The 20,961-nt window shown below is 43.9% G+C and overlaps 1 protein-coding gene and 1 non-coding gene across 3 annotated transcripts in view; one reads left to right on the top strand and one right to left on the bottom strand.

Annotated features, from left to right (window-relative positions):
• The window catches only part of WLS (Wnt ligand secretion mediator), a 116,485-nt gene extending 102,293 nt beyond the window's left edge, over nt 1–14,192 (top strand). For both annotated transcript variants that reach the window (XM_044944868.2, XM_025288490.3), the window contains 2 exons: nt 2,286–2,439; nt 13,343–14,192. In XM_044944868.2, coding sequence (XP_044800803.1) covers nt 2,286–2,439; nt 13,343–13,452 — 264 coding nt within the window. In that variant the 3' untranslated portion in view covers nt 13,453–14,192. The remainder of the gene's footprint in view (nt 1–2,285; nt 2,440–13,342) is intronic.
• TRNAD-GUC lies at nt 11,704–11,775 on the bottom strand. The gene has a single exon. It is a non-coding gene; the product is annotated as a tRNA-Asp (tRNA).
• Nucleotides 14,193–20,961: the final 6,769 nt, after the last annotated feature.

Below are 20,961 nucleotides of genomic sequence, written 5' to 3' on the forward strand. Positions count from 1 at the left end.
AATATTCCTACTCTTGTGTTGTATAGTAATTAGGAACACCCACCTTCTTTGGTGGGCCAGAGCCACAACTTTCTAGCTGAATAGTCTTGGGCAAGATTCTCTCTGTGTCACAGTTTACCCATGAGTTGAGATGTTACCTGCCTACCTCATAGAGCTGTTATTAAGGCTAAATGAGATCTTCCATACACATGGAATTACTGTACTTAAAAGTAAGAAGAGTGACATTTGGTGATGTTTCTAAGAAGCAGTCCTGAATAGCTTGAATGCTGGTACATTATTCTAAAATCACTAATGAAATCCTTTTTTGCTAACACTTCCCTGAGCATGTCATATAGCGAATTATTTCCCAAAGGAAATAGCTTAGTGATGGTGGTTTGTTTATGAATCACAAAAATGAAAAATTATGTATGACCAAGGTCAAACTCTAAGTAAATAAGTGATAAGTCTATAATTCATTAACCTGGTTAACTGACATTCCAGGTCTTCCAGAAGGAAATACCTGCCCTTATAGCTTTATTCTTCCTGGTGGCCCTGTAAGTCATATGAGTTATATGGAGGGTACCAAATGAATATAGACCCACAGCCTCATAAACAGGAGGTGAAAGCAACCTACTTGTATAAGTCATTAACATTTAGAGATAGCTTGCCATCTTATACTTTAGCTGCTAGAAGGAGGGGCTCCTAGAGATGGATTATGTAATCCAGCCTTATTAAGCTATCACAGAAACAGCTGTCTAACACTTTCTTTTATTCCCATTTAAGGTTTCCTGTGGGCTTCCCTTGTGGCTCAGCTGGTAAAGAATCCGCCTGCAATGGGGAAGACCCCAGTTCAATCCCTGGGTTGGGAAGATCCCCTCGAGAAGGGAAAAGCTATCCACTTGAGTATTCTGGCCTGGAGAATTCCATGGACTGTATAGTTCATGGGGTCACAAAGAGTCAGACACAACTGAGCGACTTTTACTTTCAAGATTTCCTGTAGCAGGCAGTAGTCAAAATCATTTCATTGATCTCAAAACCAGCACAAATTTTTAGTTCCTCTGCTCCACAGTTTTCTTGACAGTTCTTAGGGCAATCCAAATGTCATCAGATAGCTCTCAAAACAATTACCATGTCATCAACATAGACAAAACCAGCCTCAAAACATTCTTGCCAAATTGTAAAGCATATGAAAACTTCATAATTACCTTCGTGAGTGGCTTACATACGTAACATTATAAAATAAGATTTATTGAATGTTTTCTGTGGGCTAGGAAATTCCTAAAAATATTTTTACCTAATTCTCCTTAGTGGTTACCCCTGCAAGTTTTTGTTTTGTACCTAAGAAAACTGAAGTTTAGAGTCTTAATCTTACTTCTCTTACATTAAACAGAAAGGGAGTGGGAGAGCCTGGATTTGAAGCCAGGTTTCTGACTTCGAGCCTGTGTCTTTCTGCTTCTCTACACTGCTCCACCCAGGAAAGCTACTCAGTCCAAGGACCATTTGTTTATTTAATGAATGCTGTGGTACATCAGGTCCTGAAGATATGGCAGAAAACAAACCAGAACTGGTCTTGCCTACAAGGTGTTTACATCCACCTTGCAGAAGGTGGAAGGTGGATAGTAGGGGAGGAACTATAACTGGAGAAGTGTTAGACGCAAATGCAGGTTCATTAAATTAGGTGTAACAATGTACTACTGTTTTAGGAGGTACTCTCCAGGTGATGCTGATGTGCAGGCAAGATGAGAACCACTGACTTTGTGCCCAACATAGGAAACCCTCAGTTAATCTTAATTCATCCTAGTATGATTCAGATTGAAAAATGGAATCTTGGGGCTTTCTTGGTGGTCCAGTGGTTAAGAATCCACTTTGCAGTGTAAGGGACACCAGTTCAGTCCCTGGTCTAGGAAGATTCCACGTGCTGCAGAGCAGCTAAGCCCGTGCTGCACAACTACCGAGCGGGTGCTCTCGAGTCCGTGCGCCGCAACTAATGAGCCTGTGTGCTACAACTGCTGAAGCCCATGCACCTAGAACCTGTGCTCTGCAACAAGAGAAGCCACCACATTGAGAAGCATGCACACTGCAACAGAGATTAGCCTCCATTCACTGCAACTAGAGAAAGCCCATGTGGAGCAATGAAGCCCAACCACAGCCAAAATTTTTAAAAAGAAAACCTTTAAAAAAATGGAATCTTACATGGCCCTTCACTTTTCCAAATATGGGAGAGACTTGGTGTTTGTGTTAGGTGATTGTTACATTGGACTTGTTTCTTTTTGGTTCCAATTGAATGTCACCCCTTTTTCCCATAGGTGACTGAAGGCCATTGGAAGTGGGGTGGTGTCACGGTCCAAGTGAACAGTGCCTTTTTCACTGGCATCTATGGCATGTGGAACCTGTATGTCTTTGCTTTGATGTTCTTGTACGCACCATCCCATAAGAACTATGGGGAAGACCAATCCAACGGTGAGTTCTTTGGCATAGCTTTATTCAGGATAAGTAGGCTTCTGACTCTTCAAGACTTAGGCAGCAAAAGCTCCAGGTTCCCTAATCAAATGTTTTCTCCAAGAGTGAACAAGCACCTCTAGGGACTCTGGGGCCATAAGACAAAAAGCCAATACAGGACTGATATTTCTATGAATCCTCATTTTAAAAAATATTTAAAATGCATTGGGAATATTACATTCTAGTTTACAATATCTCCCAGTCTTACTACAAAAATTAAATTTGCTTTCCTCAATTATTTGAACAAAGTCGACTATTGGAAAGTGTGCCAAACTTATTCTTCTAGTTTGAGAACCACAATCTGAGATACTGGGTGGATGGGGACTGGGCCCTGAGTTGAAGCGGAGCTGGCTTCATTTTTTCCCTGCTCATTCTCCTGTAAGCCTGTGGACTTGTCCAAACCAATGGCCACGCTCCTGTCCCCATCGCCTTCCTCCCCTTAAGTGCTAGTATGTGCTATCTGTGGTGCTGATGCTGCGAGGAGCCTTGGAGAACTTAGTCTAGCAGTTCTACAGACGAGGAAACTGAGACCCAAGGGAAGGGAGGGGCTTGCCTGGCACTTGTCTAGCAGCCATGGCAGAGGGAAATGAACACTGCTGCCTGGGCCTGTGCTAGTACCATGGAAGAGGGCCTGGTAAGCAACGCATCTGATAGCTCCTTTTTCTTTGCATACTTCAGCCTACATTGTTTGGCTCCACCTTTATTCTTCTGTTTTTTCATACCTGCTTTACCCTGAAGTGACAGTGTTAGTCGCTCAGTCATGTCCAACTCTTTGTGACCCTATGGACTATACAGCCTGCCAGGCCCTGTGTCCATGGAATTGGAGTGGGTTGCCATTCGCTTCTCCAGGGCATCATCCCAACCCAGAGACTGAACCCAGGTCTCCTGCATTGGCATTGTCTGAGCCACTAAAGCCCTGGCCATATGCCTATTCCCCAGACATATCCCACCTCCATCTGGGCCTGACAAAACCCTATTCATCTTTTGAGTCTATTCAAAATGTTTCCTCCTAATCACTCTAGTTGGCGTGTGGCAAATTATATTCAATAGAATGTTGTTGCCATGGGATGCTGGTAGGTTTTAGTGGTCAAATAAGTTTGAGAATCATTGGGTTTTTAATCATCATTATTGTGATTTACTGTAGGATATATTAATGCCTTTAGCACACTAATTTGTACTGTGAAGTCTTTTAAAATGGGTAGGGGTAACAGCATTGCCAAATTCTTAAGTCATTTGGCCCTGCAACCTTTTTCCAGGCTATCTTTTTGATGTTCTAAAGAACAAGCTCGTGTCCTCTTCATTGGCAGGAGGATTCTTAACCATTGGACCACCAGGGAAGTCCTACATTAATGCTTTAGAAATAAGAGTTCTAGATTAGCTTTCTTATTTCACAGATGGGCCAGTGATCTTGAGACAGGGCTGTGATGACATGAGAGAGAGGGCAGGAAGAAGAGGGCATCTGTGCTGAGGGTCAAGGGTAGTGGAATGGTCTCACCCACGGTCTGCAGTACTACACCTGACTCTATACCAAAGCATCCTAGACACCAGGGTTCTCTTCCTTCCTACTCCATGACTTCCTGTCATACTCAGTATCTCTGGCTATAGGTCCTGGGCAAGTGTAAAGACCATTGGCTCACCTATCTCACCTGCCCACCTCTTGGTCTGAGTGACTTCCCTTCTAGAAAGAATGTGAGCTGGGTAGGCTCCAGCTTCCTTTCTACTGCCAGCACTCTGTGTTTTCCATATGCATGGTGATTGGGAGCATGTGGTCTCTCTGTTGTTGCTGTTGTTCAGTCGCTAAGTCACATCTGACCCTTCGTGACCCATGAACTGCAGCATGCCCGGCTCCTCTGTCCCCCTCTATCTCTCAGAGTTTGCTCAAATTATGCCCATTGAGTCAGTGATGCTCTCTAACCATCTTATCCTCTGCCACCCCTTTCTCCTTTTGCTTTCACTCTTTCTCAGCATCAGGGTCTTTTCCAATGAGTCAGCTCTTCAAATCAGGTGGCCAAAGTATTGCAGCTTCAACATCAGTCCTTCCAATAAATATTCAGGGTTGATTTCCTTTAGGATTGATTGGTTTGATCTCCTTGCTGTCCAAGGGACTCTCAAGAGTCTTCTCCAGCACCACAGTTCTCTCTCCATGGCCTTCTAAAATACCAGAGGAAGAGGTTCTGGACTTGTTAACAAAAATCTTGGTTTCATTTCATGGCCATCCTGTTGGACTGTGACAGAAACCATATGGACCTGTCCTTGACTTGAGAGTATTAAGCAGGAACCTAGAAGGTGGAGTTCCTGCCTTCCAGGGAAGTACCACCTATAGCAGTAGCTGGACTTCCCGGGATGTTGGAATGATAATCCTAGCAGGTAAAAGTTACGGGTATGCTGCAGCAGTTTTTGGATGTAAACTGTTCTGCTTGTTTTTGTTGTGTGACTTGTCAAACTGCTTGCCCTCCCCGTGCACCATTTTTCCCACCTGTAGATGATCTCTTAAAGTCTTCTGGGAACATAAAGTTTTGTGATTGTTTTCCTTCCTATTAGCAGGGAAGGGGCAGAAGAGCACCTCGTTTCATATAGTGGCCATCCAGGGGGTGATTCTGTCACATGTAAGGGTTTTCCAAACACTGGTAAGAATTTACCCAAGCCCAGCACTTTCAGGCACATGCGAGGCCAGAGCTGCGGCCAAGCCTACAGGGGCAGGATTACTGCCTTCTACCTAGTGACACTGGATGCTTGACCTGTGAGCCAGGTGCTAGGTGGCTCCCATGAGGACTTCTCATCCAGGATAACAGCCACCGTCCTAGGCTTCAAGCCTTACAGTTGAGGAAAGTACTTGATTTGTTCCCCAGTAGATTTGTTGCTGTTGAAGACCACACAACACACAGATCTGCAATTTCACAGAAAGCTCAAAGCTATTCTCCACAGGAGGTCATATTCCCCGAATCCCATGCCAAGAGGTGTTCAGAAACAGACATGGTTGTTCTGGATTGTCGTTTACGACTGGGTTGTGCTGCCTGCATGTAGAGGCCACGTTCTAGGGGTGCTCTATGTCCAACATTGAGGAAAACAGTCCCTTATTGTAAAGAGTGGTCCTGCCCAACATGCCAGTAGGGCCCTGGTTGAAGATCATTCAAGCAGCCCAGCAGCAGACTCTTCGGGGATCCTGTTCTGATCATAAACGCGATAGTCACACAATTCAGCATCTCTGTGGTGATGATACGACCCGCTGTGACTCTGCAGCAGTCAGTGAGCCCCTGGTGGCTTTCTGTGCTTCTCGCGTCCCTGGGCAGTGCTGTGTCTGGAAAGGGCTTGTCCAAGTTGGGTTCTCTGATCATTTTCCTTCTGTGCTCTCTTTTCATCTCCTCATCCGATGCCAGACCACACACTGTATCACAGGAATTATGGAGCATTTACCAAGATTTTGAAGCTCCTTGGAAAGAGCTAATTTGGAATAGTACGTGGAAACCTAGAAAATGAACTCTCAGAGGGATACACTGTATTTTTAAATTCTCTGAGTCTCTGGATGGCGTTCCTCCTCCTCCCCCCAGCCTTCTTTCCCTTTCTTGTGGAAAGTTTTTATTTTTAAATGGCTTGGACTCCCTCCCCGCTCTAGCTTTTAAGGTCCAGAGCCAAGAATTCGGATTTCTTGCTATGGAGAATGAATCCCAGGTGTGTTGTGTTCTTCTTGCCTTCGTGAGATGGATCCTGGGTGGACCACTGGAAAAAAGCTCATTTCCAGGAACTTGGTAAGCAGTTTCTGATGCAGCGGAAGCCAGGGAGGCTAAGGAAAGAAAAAGAGACATTAAGAAGCATTTTGTTTGGGAGATGGAAAGAGATGCCAAGAAGTATGTGTATGTGGAGGGGGAGTGGGTAGGAAGAAAGTGAAAGTAGAGAGCTTGGATTTTTGCTTCTCTCGTTCCGTCAAGGAATGGCGGAGAGAAGCGAAATGGGAGACAGGTTTGAGAAAGGGTCGGTTTCCAAAGCACATTTTCTCTCACTTAATTCTGTTTCTCTTTATTGTGTGGCTTGGAAAGTGACCCATAGAAATGAAGCAGTGGGTGCCGTAGTGCTTAGCACTGTGTGGGGTTTGAGAGGATGAGTGATAAAGACACAGTCCTTGCTCTCACAGAACCAGTAGCCCGGTCTGGGAGATGGGACTTCCTCTTCTGCCTCTTGAAACCCGGGACGTGGCAGGACAGCTCCAGCCAAACTGTCCGAGCCAGAATGTTTTCATGTGTCAGCGGCTGATTGGTGCGGCAGGGGTGTGGTGTTCTGGGTTCCAAACTGCTGGTTGATCCACTGTAGCTACAGTGTTGGTATAATAAACACATTCAGATCAGTCTGTATATGCGAGACGATCAATGTGTTCATCTGTTTACAGACAATCATTTAGTCTGTATAAGGATGCATATATACATATACGCAGTCAACGTAATACACTTTTTTTTTAATCTAGCAAAGATACTTTAGATTCTCTTTCAGGGACCATTCGCATTTCCTGCTCTGCTGCTCCTGGGTTTTCATTAAAGCTCTTCCTTTTGCATGTGTGCATGCTAATGCTGCTTCTGTCATGTCCGACCCTTTGCAACCCACTGGACTGCATCCCACCAGGCTTCTCTGTCCATGGGATTTCCAAGGCAAGAATACTGGAGTGGGTTGCCGTGCCCTCTCCAGGGGATCTTCCCAACCCAGGGATCGAACCTGCATCTCTTGCATCTCCTGCATGTCAGGCAAATTCTTTACCACTAGCACCACCTGAGAAGCCTGCTCTTCCTTTTACCTGTTTCCATAACTGCTCTGTGACTCATTGCTGATGTCTTCCCAGGCAGAAATGAACTCCAGCACAGGCTGGTGGTAACCCTTAGCCTGGAGAGAAGGCTTCATACCCCAGGGGCGCGACATCGATGCCCTGCCCACAGGACGCACTGACCAGATTCCCTCAGTTACTGGTTCATGTAGAGAAAAAAGTTGGAGCTGCTTAGGAAGTCAGACAATTCTCAATACTAGGTTTCATTTCTGTGTTATTTCGTCTACGAAATTCTTGTCAGAAGGTTTTAGAGAAAAAGTAAGAAATGGAATTCCTGACTGGATGACATAGGGAACAGGAGACACTAGTTGCCGACAGGTTCCTTTCTATTTCTGTTTGTACTGAATGGCTTCTGTCCGACACACCCTTTCTTTTGGAAGCCACAGCAGCAAGCCCGGGCCCCATGCCTTCGGAGCTACCGCTTGGTGTCAGTTTAGCTTCTGGAGGCCCCTGAGGTCTCCAGCTGCTTGTTTCACAGGAAAAGGTGGCTTTGGCCTTTGTTGCCTCAGTAAATGTTTGGTCTGAGTTGTGAGGCTTAAACAGTGGCTGCTTTTTATTGCAATCTTTCCCCTGCTTGTGTGTTAGATAATATGCTCACACCCATGGTTTCCCTGGCTTCCCCTTGATGTCTGTGAGCAGTGATGGACTGGGCCTTGCCCCTGGACTGGACTCAGATTCTGAAGTGGGGCTTGACATCCTGTGTCTTCACATGTTCTCCCCCCGTGTGTGTCTATATCCTAATTTCTTTTTCTCATGAGAAGTTGTTCAGTTGCTAAGTTGTGTTCGACTCTGTGATCCCATGGACTACAGCTCGCCAGGCTTCCCTGTCCTTCATCATCTAGAGTTTGCTCAAACTCATGTCCACTGAGTCGATGATACCACCCCACCATCTCATCCTTTGTCACCTCCTTCTCTTCCTGCCCTCAATCTTTGCCATCATCAGGGTCTTTACCGATGAGTTGGCTCTTCACATCAGGTGGCAAAGTGTTGGAGCTTCAGCTTCAGCATCACTCCTTCCAATTCAGGGTTGATTTCCTTTTGGATTAACTGATTTGATCACCTTGCTGTACAAGGGACTCCCAGGAGTCTTCTCCAGTACCACAGTTCGAAAGCATCAGTTCTCTTGGATGCTCAGCCTTCTTTATGGTCCAACTCTCACATCTGTACATGACTACTGGAAAAATCATAGCATTATGGTTACATTGGATTAGGGTTCACCCCAGCGACTTCATTTTAAACTAGTCACCTCCTTAAAGACCTTGTGTCTAAATACTCACATCCTGAGGTACTGGGAAATAGGACTTCAACAAATGAATAGGGATGGCATATGATTCCAGCCATCATGCTAAGATTGCACGCAAAATGTCTAGGCTTTATGTGTTCCCTTCTTAGAGAGGCCTGGTGCTGAGTGTCTGGAGACAGGAAATGGCACACTTCAAGCCTGTTATAAACTGTCTTGATGGTTGAAAGGAATTGAGAGATGGCTGGACCCAGGGTTCCTGAACCCTGTGTCACCAAGATCTCACTCTGCCTTATTGCCCAGAAGGGATCACAAAGGCTGAGTCCTCCCAAAGCACACCTGTTTTCTAGCTGCATGTTTGTCCCTAAACCCTGGTGGGGAACACCAGTTTTAGGGTGTGGGACGAGAAACCAGGCAGAGCAGGGAGCAGCTGGACCAGCCCATGCTAGGACATCTCAGTGGGTATTTTAATGATCACTTAACTACATACCAGATACTGTCCTGGTGATTTACATTCTTTAAAAAAAGAGAAAAAAAAATTTTTTTTAAAGATTTAGAAAACCCACCATTCACCAGTTTGTTAACACCCAAAATGCAGAAAGAATGTAATCTTAAGAGTAAACAACAGTCCTTTGATATGGAAATAATTTCGCTTTACAAACATTACTCGTGCCTTGATTTTTTTCATTTTGCTATGAACCGGGGACATCATTATCATTTGAGCTTAGCTTTGAAGGTGAATAGGAGGAGATTTGTTGTGGGAAAAAATTCCACAGAAAAGGCAGGGGTGTTAGAGAAAGAACATAAAGTCTCGAAGAGGACACAGATGGTTTGGAATCCTGACTCCAATATATACTGTGACCTCAAGAAATAAATATGAACTCATGGTGTAAGAGTTGTCTGGCTTCCACATCTGCATAATGAGGTGTTAATTTACCCTAGTGCTTGTGAGGACAGAATTAGGTAGCCCTTATTAATATTAGAAAATGGTGGCTCTCTCCCAAATTTGTGAAACAGCCTTGAAATTCAATTAGAAGTTCCCCTTCTTTTGACTAAAGTATCCAGAGATATACAAATGATTGTCATTAGAATGCTGCCAATCTTAGGAAGCTGTGCTCATTATTATATCATTAGAGTGCATTTTGTGTAGCTTTCTACATCCCCAGTATGCATTCCAGGCAGTTAAAATCCAGCAGCAGCTGCATATCCGTGGATGTGATATGGATCCACTGATAGTCCTTTGAGATTACATTCAATGCCAGAGATTGGTCTCATTTCACAATGGTTCAAAATAAGCCTTCATCTTATTCTTGATTAGCTGAGATGAATTGACATCATAACTAGGGAAAGAGACTTACTGCAAACTAAAGAATTCTTTTTTTTTCCTTTCATAATTTATTCTTTTCCATTTATTTTGCCCTTCCTTCCTAATAAACAACATATCACATTTTTGGAAGGGCTTTTTTTTTTTGTCTTGGAAGGGAAAAGACTTCAAGCATGTTTGTGTGCTGAGCAGCAGAAGCTGAGAGAGGCAGGGTAACAGATGGAGTGAGACCTTGGCAGAAGAGGGAGTTTGATGGGATCCCCACTCCTATGTCACTGCCATATTCCCATCCGTTCCCTAAGGGGAAAATGTTGGCCTTCATGGTACAGTAAAACCATGCATGATCATAGATTTTGCTAGCCAGAATCCCATTGATCTGGGCTGTCATTCCAGCTCTGCCGGGAGCAAGCCTGATCACATTATAGAAATTCATTGCCTATTTGAGCCTCGGTGTCTTCACATCTTAGTAGGAAATACTGGGCATGCTAAGCCCCTAATTGTGTATACGGTAAATACTCATAAATAATAGCTCTCTTTACTATCAACACACTGATGTTGTGTGCTATAAATTCTCTTTCATCAGATGCAAAAGCAAAATTAATATGCTGAACAATTCATCCAAGTTGTTGTATGTATATATTTATGATGGTAATGCATCGCACGGGGACTCATACTTCACCCGCAGTCTCAATGGCAGTTGGAAACTTGAATATTTCAGAGTCAGCATAGCTTAAGGTTGAGGAACCTGGATTCTGGAGCCTCATTTCTCCAGTTCCAACCCCACATCCTGTTATCAACTTGGGCCTCGGGAAAGTTACTTGACCTCTCTCTGCCTCAGTTTCTTCTTCAAAAGAATGAGGATGATGAAATAGTACCTCTATCAAAGGGTTGGTAATGAGGATTAAATGCATTAATATTTATAAAGTGTTTAGAATAGAGTCAACATAGGACAATATTTGTTAAAAAAAAAACAACAACAAGTAATTTTGTTCCTTCATGTGATGTAATCTGTAGGGTTAGACACATTTTCTAGGACCTGCTAATTGGAATCACATTTTAAGCTTAAATACTTGGCACCTTTGGTTCAAAACTGAAGTAGAATTACACTCTATGTCTATTTCCAAGAAGTCTTCAATGAAAGGGATTTCTTAGGTAAACACTTGGAGCTGTTAATGGGTCTGCTCGGGTGGTCAGGACTCTCTTTGAAATTTTGATGACTTTCAGACATGCAGATCATGGAATCTGCTTTGAAGTTTTGGTGGTTCAGCCAGATATGCAAATCCAGAACTAGCTTTGAGCAAGAAATATGAGGTTTATACCTATTCTTGAATGAGGAGTGAGCCAGAAGTTGCAGCAGTGAGAAAACAAGTTAGTGACCTGGGAAAGGCTCTACATGGCCCCAGGCAGCTCTGTGTAAAACCTTTAGGCAGACTTTCCACTTATTAATGCTGTGCCAAGGGTCAGGAGTGTTGGAGGCTGAATTGACACCCCTGTCCTTTGATGGGATACTTGCTATACTGTGCTAAGTCAGTCATGTCCAACTCTGCAACCCTGTGGACTGTAGCCCACCAGGCTCCTCTGTCCATGGGGATTCTCCAAGCAAGAATACTAGAGTGGGTTGCCATGTCGTCCTCCAGGGGATTGTCCCAACCCAAGGTTCGAACCCAGGTCTTCCGCATTGCAGGCAGATTCTTTACCGTCTGAGCCACGAGGGAAGTCCAGGAATACTGAAGTGGGTAGCCTATCCCTTCTGCAGGAGAACTTCCTGACCCAGGAATCAAACCGGAGTATCTCGCATTACAGGCAGATTCTTTACCAGCTGAGCTATCAGGGAAGCCCAAAAGGGCATGTTGCCTCCCCATCAGGGAATCGAACCCTGGTCTCCCACGTGACAGGTGGGGATACTCACCACTATACTAAAGAGGAAGGTGGTGGGCTACTTGCTAGTACAGCCCCAAATTGCCATTAGCTGTCTCTGCAACAGTAATGACCCTCCTTCTAGGACGAAGGATTCTCCTGGGTAGAGAGCTGCCATGCCAGCACTTCGTAAGACTGATGTAGTTCCACAGCCTTCGAGGGTCTACAGTGAAAACCTAACACCATGTGGCACTCATGAAGGGCACCAGCCAGGCAGCCTGCAGGGCCAGTGAGTGGGTGGTCCCTGGGATCCTAAGGCCTTCAGATTCATGGATGCGCCGCAGGTCCTAAACTAGTGACAAGATGTTAGTCCTGAGGGTCAGACTAGAGCTTTCTTCTGAGTAAAGGTATGGAATCCCAATGGAAAACAGAGCTTGTGTATTTAATTCCATGCTTTGAACTAGGAAAAATTTTAATCCTCAAAACTATGAAATCATATGTGTACATGTGTAAGTATAAAAATCCCAGGTATAACCATAACCTTTTGTTCTCCAGTCCCCCTCTCTGCAAATATGACTATATACATGCACCCCATACACAGTCTAACTGAGAAGCATTGGGTGTGGGTTTTTTCGTTTTCCCTTCGCCGGTTATATATTCACAGAAAAGGAAATGACATCCCACTCCAGTATTCTTGCCTGGGAAATCCCATGGACAGAGGAGCCTGGCGGAGTACAGTCCATGGTGTTGCAAAGAGTCAGACATGACTGAAGCAACTAAGCATGCGTGCAGTTATATATTCACTTAAATGTCTCATGGCAGGTAGCAGACTTTAAGGGTTTAACACAGAAACTTATTTTTCTCCTGATAGTTGAAAAGAGGCCACATTATGCCATTTTAGCAGAGGAATACCTGTGTTCACTGGAGATGACTCCAAAACACTGGTGTTGTGTAGAATCCTGGAGGCAGCAGAAAATTCAGAGCACATTTCTGGTACTTTTTTCCTTGGTGGAGAAACCCCCTAATTATTCCTAAAGGCATTACATGTAGTACCCTATCCAATCTTTTGGTAAATATAGGCAGGTTTTCTTTGCCTTCACATGGCATAGCTGCTTTGTAAATTATTCACAGCAAATGTGTATGTGGTCTTGGAATCAGACCTTCCTTCCTGCCTCCATCATGTGTCTGCACCTCTTCCTGGCCTCCCTCCCAGCTTCCTCACCTATAAAGCTTGGCAAGCCCAGAGTGCCTGCCTCAGAGGGCAAAACCACATGATCATCTCAATAGATGCAGAAACAGCATGAAGCATTTGACAAAGATCATATATAAAGTGTTGAGAATAGCGCTAGACAAAAAGTAAGCTCTCATTAAATGTTAATAATTACTATGAATAATATAAGCACTAAGCTGACTCATCTGTTATTAAAATCTTTTTTGGAAGACAAAAATGTAAAGAAATTACTGCCAAGTCCGAGTGCAAAGGGTGGGAGTCAGCCCCAGTTTTAGGTATCTGTGCCATAGTTTTCTCTCTAGGCTCAGAATGTGAAAGAGGTCTGGTTGGGCAGCTGTTAGTGAGGCGAATCCCTGCTTTCTCCTTCCTCCTTGATCACATCTAACACCAAAATCCCTGTTTCAGGTGATCTGGGTGTACACAGTGGGGAAGAACTCCAGCTCACCACCACAATCACCCACGTGGACGGGCCCACTGAGATCTACAAGTTAACCCGCAAGGAGGCCCAGGAGTAGGAGGATTCAGCACCCGACTGGGACTGCCCGCCACATCCCAGCCGTTTTTACTAGAACGGGGAGCGTGCCAGAGAGCTCCACATGCCAACGAATGCTCTGTCTCTTAGCTGTGGTTTCTTGGACCAGTGGTGCGGACATTTGTCAGCTTGCCTTCTGACAAGTAGTTCTTGGAGAAAGACTCCTACAGCCACTAATGTGTTGTGTATGATAACAAAACCTCTGGTATGACACATTTTCTGTGATCATTGTTAATTAGTGACATAGTAACATCTGTAGCAGGTGGTTAGTAAACCTCATGTGTTGGGGGTGCACTCCTTGGGGAATGGTTTGGGCCAGATGGGGTCTATATGGAGTGGAATATTTGACTCTTTTTTTTTTTCTTGTTTTAGGTTCTAGGATAGAATTTAACATTCTTTGCAATCCAAGATGGGCTGGTGTCATAGTCTTCTCACTCCTAATCCATGACCACTTTTTTCCCTATTTATATCACCAGGTAGCCTATTGAGTTAATATTTAAGTTGTCAATTGATATGTGTCCCTATTTTTTAAGGCATAATATAAAATAACCGAATTTCATGAGAAGATCTATTACACCAGGGGCATTTCAGCTTTGAAACCAAATCTGTGTATCCAATACTAACCAGTCTGTTGGATGTGGGTTTAAAAAAAAAATGTTTGCTAAACTATCCAAGTAGGATTTATTGTATTAAATGGCCTTTGGGTCTAAAAAACTTTTTTAACCTCTTGCTTAAAATGTGTTTTCTTTTGATAAGATGCTTCAAACAGCCTCCACAAGTGTAGATCTGATCATTTAAATAAACCTGTATGTATATGCATGTACGTATATGCACACCTCGTCCTCCTGCTCAGCCGGAACACATGCATGCAGATTCTTTTTTTTGAGTTGTGTCTATGGGGTGGGGGGAAATAGCTTTATGAAAAATTAAAATATTTTGCCATCAAAGTTCTGGGGGCAGTATATATTTCTGGAAATAGGGTAACATTTTCTGCACTGCATGGTTAACCTCCACTGGATGGCATGTGTGGCAAAAAGCGTGTGTGTTGGGGGGAAGTTAAATGATTTAGAAGTAGACTATGACTCCCCTACTATGCCCAGTTCCCCAAGTAGACTGTGTCATTGTACTTTAACTCTGCCATTGGAAAGGCAACGTAATACAGCAGAGAAAGAATAGCGGGTGGGAGGTTAGAAGGCAGTGTTTCCTAGCAGAGGTCTGACATTTATTACATAGTGTGACCTTGTTGAAGCCACCTGACCTGGCTGTTCCCTCACATACAAACTGCCATTCATGAACTTTTAACTGCTTCATGGGGTGGCAGTGCAAATTAGATCAGTTAATGTGTATGGAAATGCATTTTAAACTCTAAAACCGTGTAAATATGTTCTTTCTGGAGTCTAAAGACAATTTCATGAGTGTCCTGTTTTTCAGACATTGATGCCTGGAGGTTTGGGACACAATCCACTTAATTTGCCTACTCAGCATTCCTTCTCTATCCTTTCTTTTCCCTGGTTTTGGCTAAAGCTGTGGTAAATAGTGATGGGAGGAAATATTTTGGTTTTGGCTGTTCTCTCAGGCCTTTTCCTGTCCTGGTAAACATTTGATGGTGTCTGATCCAGTGCACTCAGCATCCACTTCTGATTGATCACTGTGGTGCCAGGCTTTAAATGTAGCCCTTGTCTCACAGTCTGAAAGGGAAGACAAAGTTAAAATACAACAAGTAATCTCGTGCCCCAGAGGATGGAGGCAGAATTTCTCCAAGGAGATGAGAAAAGGGCCTGAGATAGATCTTGAAGAAGAAGTAAGATTTTACCAGGGTTGAAGGACAAAGGGAACAGCAGGACAAAAATCATAGAGGAAGTGAAGAATGGAGAATGCTTAGATAAAGCTGGTCATCAGGCCTGGCTGGCATATAGAAGGAGTGGAAATAGCAGAAGGTAAGCCCCATGCGTCTGTGAGCCAAAATGAGAAGGGTCCTTAATGCTGTGGGAAGAGTTATCAGACTCAGCCTAGGGTTTTATGTGGAGATGTGATATGATCAGAATTACTGCAACAGAGAGGCTGGACAAGCCCAGGAAAAAGATCACAAAGGCTGAAAACAGGGCAATAGTAGAGGACATGGAGAAGATCAGATTAGTTTTGGAGATAGAAGTGGCAAGGTTTGGGCATTCTGAATGTGGACATGAAAAGCAACAGCAGAGTCAAATGTCAAGCCCTTTGAGGAGAGAGAATGGTATGGCCCTTTAAGGATTCCTGGAGGGGCAGCATCAGTGAGTCTATCACCTAAGGGTCTGTATCCATACTAGAAGTCAAGTCTAGCAAGCTTACCTAAACGAGAAACTTTAGCAGAACTTTCCAAGAGCACCAATACCAGTAATTCATGGACCTTTCCACTAGAACAGTACCATTTACTAGCTGTCTGTCTCTCTAGCTTCCGAAGTAGGGGAGGTACGTGAGTGGCTCAGTCTCAGGCAAGCGGCTGCCCCTTGCTGATCAACTGTGATCAGGAAACCAAGTCCAGTGGCCGCTAGCAGATTACCCTGTGGATTGGGGTCAGTTTCTGAAGAATGGAGAGTCCATTTTGAGCTGGCACACAGTCAGAAAACATGTACTACAGTGGGCCAGATGAGAAGTTTGGATTTGCTTGGGCTGGGTTTTCAAAGCTGTCTTCTGGAAGAAATGACAAGCTAACAGAAGCAAGAGGAGAAGCAGACCAGTCAGGGAAGGAGGCTTTGCAGCTATCACTGAGAATGACATTGAGCTTGGCAGAGCATCAAAACATCACATAACTATGGTGAACCAGACACAGCCATATTCAAGAGGTGGCAGAAAGAAACTGAGGTAGGTGACTCACAGCCATGCAAAGTATCAAAGAAGCCAAAGAAAGAACCAGATTCAAGGGGGGGAAGTTAGATACCCTGAGAAACTCAACAGTGTTTAAAGATTGAATAAGGCATGTTGGATTTGGCATTGATATGTGGGACCTCATGGCAAGTGCAGCAATTAGACGTAGAATAATTGTAGTGAGTGCTCGTGATGGGAAGATAAGAGGTAGGATGGTGGCTCCAGGAGAAACCAGAGTCTGGGGAGAAAATGGGACTGGATTTGTAGACATTGAGGGTGAGAGTCAGCCATGAAGTCAAGATGATGATGAAGTAGCTTACACCCCAAGAAGGTCAGAGACTTGGGATAAAGGACACAAGCTGATGAGTTAGTTTTGACAGAGTGAAAGGTCACTTTTATCCAGAGACAGGAGAGAAGTAACCAATGGATGCTGGAGGAGAAACTTGAGGTCAAAAGAAGAGAAGTTGGCAACCTGTCCCTCTGCGTGTTCTGTTTTCTCTTTTCCCCTTGAACATGAAATGAGCCTGGAGTTATCCTGAAGAATTTCTCGGTTTCAACAATGCAGGTAGTATACATTTGTTTTCAATCAGCGGAAAGTTCAAGAAATGCTTCAAGAGGTGAGAAAAAGCCTTTAATAGGACTATCAACCCAGAGCAAAAATTAATTGTTGGTCATGTATATGTTTTACTAATTGTCTTAAAAATTTTAAGTAGTTTTGAAGAATATGATAATAAGTGTAATAAGTTTAAAATTCCCCAACTGTCTGCTTTTTAAAAATAAGAAAACTTGCCATTTATGCAACAAACAGGTAAAATACAATTGGTATTTCCCATAGAAAACAGTCAGCTTTATATTAACTTATTGGGTTCACCAGGTGTTAATCCTGCATTTTCCTCTTAGGGGAAGAAAATGTCTATAATAATGAAATAAATAGTTTCTTTCACAACCTCTAGGTAATTCTAATCATTTCTCAGAACCGAGAGGATGCCTCAATTCTGATGCCTGAGAGCTGTTGGAAGTCGCACCCCTGGGATCCCTGCAGGTACTTTGAGAAAGTCTACAAAAATGTTAGAAGGGAGGTTATTGGTCTCATCCTCATCTTAGCAGTTCCAGAAACTCTATATTGTCAACTCTTTCAAACAGATCAAGTTCTGAGAGGCTGCCTGGCCACACTGGGGTGTCTCAATGAATGACAATTCCTATGCAATCTTTTATAGTGAGGAGTTCGCCGTGTCTTGTGTCTCCATCATTCCGGACACATTCTACCTTGCTATTGTTGAGTAACCATGGAGGCTAAGAGAGGAAGTACAAAGGGTTTTTTTTTTTTTTTTTTTTTGTGGACAAACGATAAAAGTACAGAGGAATGAGTGCACTTGAAAGAAGTAACATCTCAACCACGATAAAGCCTGAGGGATCATCCCTGTACTTCTAAGGAAATATACACAGCTCCCTGGGAAGTGCCTAACACAATGTGGGAATTCAGCTGGGGAGGGTTGGTGGTGAACCAGTGAATGCACCAGCTCATCCTAGTCTCTCTAACTGCTGTGGACGCCTCCTTCCTTTGATTCAATCACACCCTGCTCCTTTCACAGCCATTCAGCATCAGGATATGTTAATACAGTAAATTAGGCTTAAGTGTGGATGCAGCCTGACTCTCATGAGTCTATGCCTCACTCATAGAAGGTCCCATCATCCTTTCATGCCATGGGCATCCTTCTGACTTTGGCTGCTTGCTCTCACCCCATCACACTTTGCTTTGTGACTGATTAAGTTGTACAGGGATGACTTGGTTTCTGAGACTGTGTCAGAAATGCCTTTCTTTTCTCCTCATGTCAGAGTGATCTTCTGGGCACTCCTTGAACCACCTATTGTCTGGGAGCCTCCTGTCGCAATGACCAGGCTTTTGGCTTCAGAGATTGAGAAGACGCTTGTGTATGGAGACCAGACCCTCTTTGTGACTTTGCCTTTTTGTTCTGACTGTACTTCCTCCCACAAGTCCTGTCCTAGCCAGGACTTTTCTCCTCCAGGCTCATGTCTCGGCTCCCCAGTCCCTCCTCCAGATGTGTTTTCCAGACCCTTGCCTCAGTGCCCTGTTAACTGCATTCTAATTCCTCACTGTTCTAGCATATGATTATCAGACTGCAGCGTTGCTCTAGCTGGCACAGATTAGTGGAAAAATAATACTTCTACTAGGGTTCAAGATACTAAGAAAATGGCCCTAGATTTGAAAATTATCCACTTCTTTGCTTCTCATAAACATTCAACCTCTAAAACACAGTTTTAAAAATTAATACAGGTATACCTCGTTTTATCACACTTTGCAGATACTGCCTTTTTTTTTTTTTTTTTTTTTCAAATTGAAGCTTTATGGAAACCCTCTGTCAGATGATGGTTAGCATTTTTTATTTTCACAATAAAATATTTTTTACTGAGGTATGTGCATTGTTATTTAGACGTGATGCTGTTGCACACTGAATAGACTACAGCATGTGTAGACATAACTTTTATATGCATTGGGAAACCAAAACAACCATGTGACTCCTTTTATTGTGGTATTCACTTTATCCCAGTGGTCTGGAACCAGCCTGCAGTATCTCCAAGGTATGCCTGTATCACCAAAAATATTGTATTCAGCTAAATTATAGGAATTTACACACATGAATTTCACTTTTCCCAAACACAGATTCAATGGGTAAAGCACATCTTTAACTTTTAAAATACACACAATTTGACATATAAATAAAAGTAGTTAAGTCCTTTCTAGGTGCAGAATGTGTTGGTTTCAACTGCTGGAGAACTGCCTCCCTCAGCTTGGACCTCTTTGTCACACTCTCTCTGTCTACACACACTCATACACAAATACAAACACACACACATATACATCCCATTACTGTTAAACTCCTTTTTTCATGTGTTGGTGTTTTGTAATATGGAACTTTATAATTTACATATGTTTCCTTTAATATCTCCTCTTCATAGTCACGGGGCTTCTCAGATGGCGCTAGTGGTAAAGAACCTGCCTGCCAATGCAGGAGACATAAGAGACCTGGGTTCGATCCTTGGGTCGGGAAGATCCCCTGGAGGAGGGCATGGCAACCCACTCCAGTATTCTAGCCCGGAGAATCCCATGGACAGAGGAGCCTGGTGGTCTGTGGTCCATGGGGTCGAACAGGACTGGAGTGACTTAGCACACATGCAGCCTCTTCACGGTCACATAGTGACTGCTTTACATAATAAAGAAGTGAGGTTCAGAGAGGGGAAATGACAAAATTGGAACCAAGAAGAGATCTTCAGTCTCTGAACCTGCCTCTTAAGTAGCTTACTTGCAGCAGAAGAATCAAGAATTTTGTTTTGAGCTACAGCTCTCATTAGAGCAGAATGACCTTATTGGGAAATGTTATTCCAGAGGAAGAAAATAGCTGCCCACTCTCCATTTTCATCGATGGCAAGTGTCTGCCCTCTTCTGGCCAAAGGGAGGATGACGGCTATCACTGAGCAAATTCTTAGGACAAAAGTCAAACCTTCATATGGGGGAGTTTGTAGGGGCTCCATGATAATTATTGCTTTTTTAGTGAGTTCTTGTCATAGCTTTGCATATGACTTTGCTCTGGCACCTTCCAGACGACTGCCTGTACCCTATTCCCCTTGAACTTGGTGATCTCTGAAGTCCTCACTAGCCCTGACTGTAAGAACTGTAACGGAGGCTTGTGTTAATGACATCTTACAGCAATGCAGGGCCAGGTCCGCTGTGGGTGGATGCGAAGGCATGGCAGCATGGCAGCCTGAGCGGGGGCAGGTGCTAGTGCAAATAGACCCCCGGCATTTATTGATTAGGAAGCCCCTTCGATCCTGCTCATTATTCTCCTGAGCTCCTTCGAGGCTCTGAGCTCCCTCAAGTGGCTGCTATACCCAGCAACCTTTTTCATCGAGCTAAGTCAAGGTCAGGATGGTCTTCACTCCCATGATGAACTCGTCTCAGTTCAGGGACACCAAGAGACTGAAAGTGAGCCATGAACAGGAGTGGCCAACACATGAGGTCCTTCCTTGCACGTGCTTGGCGGTCGTTCCTCACATGCTGACTCGATGGAAACTTCACGGGCAGCATGAAAGGCTGGAAGCCAGTCAAGACACAGGAGAACTGGGCATCTGATGTAAAGACGCTTCCTTTGTGAAATGCTTCACAAAGGCAGTTGTTTCTAGGAATGGGCAAGAGTTTTAAATCACGTATGTGTGTTTTGGCTGGGTTACCCTAAAGGCAGCTTCTGAGTCAAGAATTCATGTGCAGGTTTGGAAGGCCACCAGAGGAGACGAAGAGAAGGTGGGAGACTGGGAAGGCCCTGAGGGTGAGGGGCAGCCCTATTGAGCAAGGAGGCAGAGTCTAGGCGGCACCTGCCCTCTGTTGGTGCAGGGTCACCCCTGAGCTGTTAGCTACCTGGAGCCAGGGTCAACTTGAAGAATACAGGTGCTACACTGTGTGCGTAGCTGATCCCCAAATCAAAACAGGTTTGTTTTAAAAACCTTGGAGAGATGCGTAAGAGTAAGGAATAAAAGGTAAACTTTTCATTGATCATACCAAGTGTTAGAGATAAATACTAAAATATCAGTGTTCTTACACAACTTGTGATATGCATGTATATATCATGTATAT

Source organism: Bubalus bubalis, chromosome 6, assembly GCF_019923935.1.
Source record: "Bubalus bubalis isolate 160015118507 breed Murrah chromosome 6, NDDB_SH_1, whole genome shotgun sequence".
In the NCBI taxonomy this organism is placed as follows: domain Eukaryota; kingdom Metazoa; phylum Chordata; class Mammalia; order Artiodactyla; family Bovidae; genus Bubalus; species Bubalus bubalis.